Source organism: Salvelinus sp. IW2-2015, linkage group LG17, assembly GCF_002910315.2.
Source record: "Salvelinus sp. IW2-2015 linkage group LG17, ASM291031v2, whole genome shotgun sequence".
Classification (NCBI taxonomy): Eukaryota; Metazoa; Chordata; class Actinopteri; order Salmoniformes; family Salmonidae; genus Salvelinus; species Salvelinus sp. IW2-2015.
In genome coordinates this window covers 25,254,345-25,260,344 of record NC_036857.1, presented here as the reverse complement: position 1 = coordinate 25,260,344, position 6,000 = coordinate 25,254,345, and the positions used below count along the sequence as shown (strand labels likewise).

At 37.8% G+C, this 6,000-nt stretch overlaps 1 protein-coding gene across 1 annotated transcript in view; it reads left to right on the top strand.

The window, feature by feature from the left end:
- The first annotated feature begins 1,165 nt into the window (after positions 1–1,165).
- The window catches only part of LOC111976306 (basement membrane-specific heparan sulfate proteoglycan core protein-like), a 196,821-nt gene continuing 191,986 nt past the window's right edge, over positions 1,166–6,000 (top strand). Inside the window, 1 exon segment of the mRNA XM_070448017.1 lies at positions 1,166–1,539. Within this exon segment, the coding sequence (XP_070304118.1) occupies positions 1,471–1,539 (69 nt within the window). The 5' untranslated portion in view covers positions 1,166–1,470.

Sequence of the window (6,000 nt, the reverse complement as noted above, 5' to 3'; positions counted from 1 at the left end):
AGAGAATTACTTGGGTGTGCGAGATTTTACTGCAGAAGAGTTACAAGATGTTGCTGTTTTTGTGTTTATCTGTTTGTTTACAATGTTTTGTGTTACAATTTTTAAGAAGAATGTATAGTTTTGTAACACATTTGAATTTGTATCCTTCTAAATATATGTATGTAACAAAGAAAAAGGAAAAAAAGAGTATCACCATAGTGTTCCTGTTGTTGTTGAATTGTTATTCCAGGCTTACACTAAATCATTAGAAAGGGTCTAGAAAAGTACATGCTTCATGATAGTTTTGCTTATTGATTTCATAAAGAATATAGGCCTAGGTGGCCTACAATGTACATTTACATTTTACATTTAAGTCATTTAGCAGACGCTCTTATCCAGAGCGACTTACAAATTGGAGAGCGACTTACAAATGTACAGCAAGTCTACATTGTTATGTACTGTTAAATCATAGTAATTCATCATCACAGACATGCAGTGGAGAAATGCACATCACAGATATTCAGTGGAGAAATGTCATCAAGCTTTCGATGGGCAACGAGAGCAACTAATTCGAGATCAACAACAGAGGGCGCCGATGCTCAGACTTCTCCAGCATCAAGGTAGGCCTAAACCACTGGGAGAAACATTATATTTAGGCCTTCAGGCTAAAGGTCAAAGAGTAATTTCCACATCGTGTAGTATCAACACAAAGCTCTTCCACTAAACCGCTTTTGGTTAGGATGGTGGTGAATGTGATGAATGACAAAAGCGCGCCAAATATCTTTGGCGGCACGATACGACTCGAAGTCAAGCGCTAAAAAGTCATAAATGTGCATCTGAGTGGGTTCTACATTTAAAAAATCGAATCAAATGTTACTTGTCACATGCTTCGTAAACAACAGTTGTAGTAGACTCACAGTGAATGTATATGTGTTGGTGCGTAATTTACGCGTAATTATTCATCTCTACATTAAATCCAATTTATGATCCATTTCAATGTTCATTTAACCATGTAGCCTAACACATTTTAAAGCAATGGGGTTGTTTTAAAACTGTAAAGCAAAAGATATGCTAGGTGGGTCGGCGTCTCCTCACGGAGGAATTACGCTGCCTATCAGCAGAACTCCCTGAATTCCATTCCGCCTTTTACTCAGGGCAGTGGCTCGTGTATCGCAATAGCATCGGACTTCCAAGTGACTTGCGTTGGCATTACAGGTCGAAGTTTCGGAGTGCAAGAGAAAGTGGGAGCGAAGTGATCTATCTCTTTCACGTGATTTAAAAAATATATATATATTTTTCCGTTTCTATAGAAAACGCATTAAGGAATCATTTTTATGTTGATGAAGTCCCACCGAGTGTGGGACGTAGAAAATAATTGTCTTTTATAGAGAGTGTAAAGAGGTGCACCCAACCATTACTTCAGTGGCCAGACGTGAAGGACCTTGATTTTCCTTTCCCCAGCATTTGCAGCCTGTGCTAGGTTGGTGGAAAATGGGCACGCGGATCCACTCGGTCTCTGGACTTATCGTCTCGTTGATATTTACATGTCATCTGATAAATGTAAGTGATTTTTTACATACTTTTATTTTGAACTTTAATATAAGTCTCATGAACAAGATTTTGTAGATCCTCTGGTCTAGTTTTCACACTGCTCCACGCACAACCGAAAATTATTTCCTAAAGAAAATGAACTTACTACTAGGCTACTTTTCCAAACTTTATTACAGTGTAGTGCTATTTGTTTCTTGAGTGTTGCGGGTCAAGTGTCCAATATATAGCATAGTTGAATATATACGATTCACCACACGCTAATTATACGTTTCATAAATATGTTCTAAAAAATGATTTGACAAACTAGAATATCGAGTGGAATAGAGCTGATCTAATTCTGTCCATAGAAACAGTCTATTCATAGTCAAGTCTCTCTTCTGTCTACATGCAAATACCTTTCTCAATCTTCTGTCTGAACCACACTCATTTCACATGAAACGCTTCAGGAAAACTGGCAGCATTTGACCATTATTCCATTATTTGCGAAATTATGCAAAGGCTACATAAAACAATGATTGAATGGATGTGAAAGGAAACTGGTCAGAATCTAGAATTGGTTGCTTATTAGTTACTGTGCATTAAAACCAACTGATTGGTAGGCTAGATTGTAACTGCTTTTTTCTAGGGGGAAATACTGGTGTCTATAACAGGTATCAGTAAACTTGTGTCAATATACTTTGATAATGCCACTTGTTCTTGTATGAATATTCATCAGCATACTTTTTTAACTTGATTCAGTTCTTGTGCTAGTAGGATACTGTTTTCAATTCATTCAAAATGTTCTATGAATATCTCTTCAGATAGAGCTTCACATTGGATCATAAGAATAATGTATGAAATGTATAGTGTTGCCTGGCCCTGTGCTCAAATGATGTGAATTGTAGGAGACAATAACCTCAAGCTTTAAGACAAAACTGCAAAACAAGGCTACCCGGACTACCTGCATTGACACTTTTTTGAACTATCTCTTGCACTGACTCTATGCCCGAACACAGCCCACTGGACACACCATGTAATTTCAATGTGAAAATTTGGGTAATATTTAGTTGACACATTGATCGATAAGATTTCAACCTATATTCACCCACTCAAAAAGACAGCCAGAAGTTTCTTGAATTCCCAATGTGTTATCACTATGTATTCAACCATCTAAAAGCACAACCAAATTCCAATGGGAATATGATGTCAGGCATTTTGTATTTATAGAACAATTTAATGTGTTATCACTGTGCTTCGTCTAATAGCACAACCAAATTACCTGGGTTGCAGTTGAGATTACATTAAAGTACAAAGTGCAGTGATCAATACTGTTCAAGATTATGCGCAAATTATTATATCAATTGTGAAGGTCTCCACAGACCTCTGACCTTTGCATGCTATTTTGAACATGGATGATTTATATCATTACATAAGAAGAAATGTAAATTTACTGTCTGTATTGCAAAATGGATATTGAATTGTGTTTGGTTGTCAACGCAACCAATTATCAACATTTGCAGGAGATGTATCTTTTGTCCCACTGACATAGTCTGGCTTTAATTCCAGGTTGCCTACAAGTTATTTATTGATATGTTGGATTGACGTCTCCATCTCAACCAAGAATCTAATTTGTAGACAAACCAGGAATTAAAGCCAGACTAAATCAGTGGCACAGATGGAGCTATCCAAGCATAATATACATCTCCTTCAAATGTTGATAATTGGTTGCGTTGACAACCAAACACATTTCAATGTTCAGTTTGTCTACAAATTAATAATTGATATGTTGGAGTCACGTCTCCATCTCAACAAAAAATGTAAGTTCAAGAATAGGACTAAATCTAATCTAATCAAACTTTAAATGCACTTTAAATTAAGCTTGATTTGATTTAGTCCTATTCTTTAACTTAGATTTTGTTGCGATGGAGACGTGATTCTGACATATTAATGATTAACTGGAATATTACATTTGAAATTAACCAAAGCTTGAAACCCTAAGCATATATGTATTGTCTATTTTTAGTTGAACCCTGGGTTGAATTAAAACAATAGCTGTTGATGACTTTGCAAATGCTATATAGGCCTAAATAGTATAATTGATGATAAATGACTTATAAAGTATGGTTGCATTTAATTTGCTGTGTTAAACCTATCTCTCAATAATCATTCTCACGATAGCACATAGGTAGTAGTCAGTCACAATGATCAAAGCTAAGCAGGGCTTGGTTAAACTCCTGGTTGGGAGACCAAATGAATAGCTGTAGATAGATCAGCTCTCCAGTAGGAGGTGCTGCCCAGACAATTTTTTCTTCTGATAGTGGATATATGAAGATCTGACATTGTTTCAAAGGTACAGGGTCAACATATTTTACATAAGGTTTGTCTATGTCGAAAATGACAGTTTGTTCAGTTTACTTGAGTGGCCTGTGCAGTCCCCAGACCTCAACCCATTGGAGCATCTTTGGGATGAATTGGAACGGGCTGTTCACAGCATGAATGTATAGCCGTCCAATCTGCAGCAACTGTGTGATGCCATCACATCAGCGTGGCCCAACATCCCTGTGGAACGTTTCCCACACCTTCTTGAATGACCCCCAAAATTCTGTCTGTTCTAGAGGCAAAGGGGGGTTTGATGGGTGTACCTAATAAACTGAGTAAGTGAATATGGGGACATTTAGAAATTAGGATTTGTTATCTGTATGGTTATGATAAATTAGGCATTGTTGCGATCTTTTGGCATATAGATAAATGTGCTCATATTTATTTCCATTGCAGGCCTTGTGTTCTAAAAACAGTATGCTCAAAAGAGTTTGTGCCCAGTGGGTGGTCTCTACCCACACACTGACACATACTTACACTGACACTCCCAACACACACATACTCACACACACACACACACACACACACAAGCACACTACATATGCCCACACACATGACATGCCCACAAATGCATACTGACGCCACACACACACACACTTTCACACTCACCACATTCGCTGCTGCTACTTCTCCACATACGCTGCTTCTACAGCTCAGTGTATTATCTATCCTGTTGCCTAGTCCCTTTACCCCTAACTATGTGTACATAGCTACCTCAATTACCTCGTACCCCTGCACATAGACTCAGTACTGCTTCTCCCTGTATATAGACATGTTATTTTTACTCGTTATTGTTATTCACTGTGTATTTATTCCTCCTGTCTCTATTTCTATTTGTATGTTATCTTTTTAATCTTTATCTTTAACTCTGCATTGTTGAAAAAGGACCCGTAAGTAAGCATTTCACTGTTAGTCTCTACACCAGTTGTTTACGATGTGACAAATAACATTTGATTTGATTTGAGGAGATGGCACTTTATCTCACACGATGAGAATAATTATAACCCTGAGATCATGTCTTGATTCTCATCTATTTACCATCAAATAGAAAAAGCTGCCGGGCACTTTTCTGTTTTTAATTTCATCAGAAGAATGAGCGTTCTCATGGAAGCCCTGTCCCAGATATACAGTCTAACACCCGTTTGAGATAGTCAATAAACCACAGTAAGCTGAAGGTAACAGAGAGAAAACATGGACATGTTGATGAGGGGCCCACTGTCAATCCTGTGGCTTACATGATGATAATGGGAGTCTAAATGTTGTCATGTCCAATTGGCTGAAGTATGTGTTTTTTCTGTTGTGGTTGAATTTTCAAGCATGTCATGAATCGCTGTCAAATTTAGACTTATTTTTGGGTCTCCATTCAGCGATCATCTGATACATGTTGACTCGACTGCCTGTCTGTATTAGGAGTTGGCTTTACCAGTAACCTCGATGACGACCAAGGATGACAATAGCAACATAATTTAATTATCAGTAGCAGCATCTATTTCTTGCGTTTTGAGTCTGCACTCTGACAGGCTTGACTCTATGTTTCAATTAAGCACATACTGCTGTTGCTGTGGGCTTAGTGCTCAATGGGATCTTTGGGATGTCCCTACCCACAAACCCTATCCTTAACCCCTACCCTAACCTTAACCATAACCTTAACCCTTACCTTAACCATTTTACATCTCAACTTCAATGGGGGTAAGGACTTCCCAAGGATCCCGGATAGAAAGGGCCGTTGTTATGGGGGGGCCCTTCACTCCTCTGGAATGTCAGGGTAAGTCGGATCAATCAACTCAAACAATCAACGTCAATAAAATGGCACATACCAGTTGACTAACTCAATCAACTGCTCTCATCCTGCTATTAACCACCAATACCTTGTATTGGGGATTATTTAAGCATAATAAGTAGAAATTCTTAAATTAAACAATGGAAAAATTGATTAAATAAAAAAAGTGTGAACTTGTATTGAAAAGGGGATGATGGGTGTAATAACAACAATATAACCTCATATTTTCCTGTTTTACTAGATTTCAGAAATGGGTATAGAAGTGCATTGCTTGATATTCCCTGTTATTTCAAGCCGGCATTTCCTATGTTTTATCGACCCTCCTGTTTTCT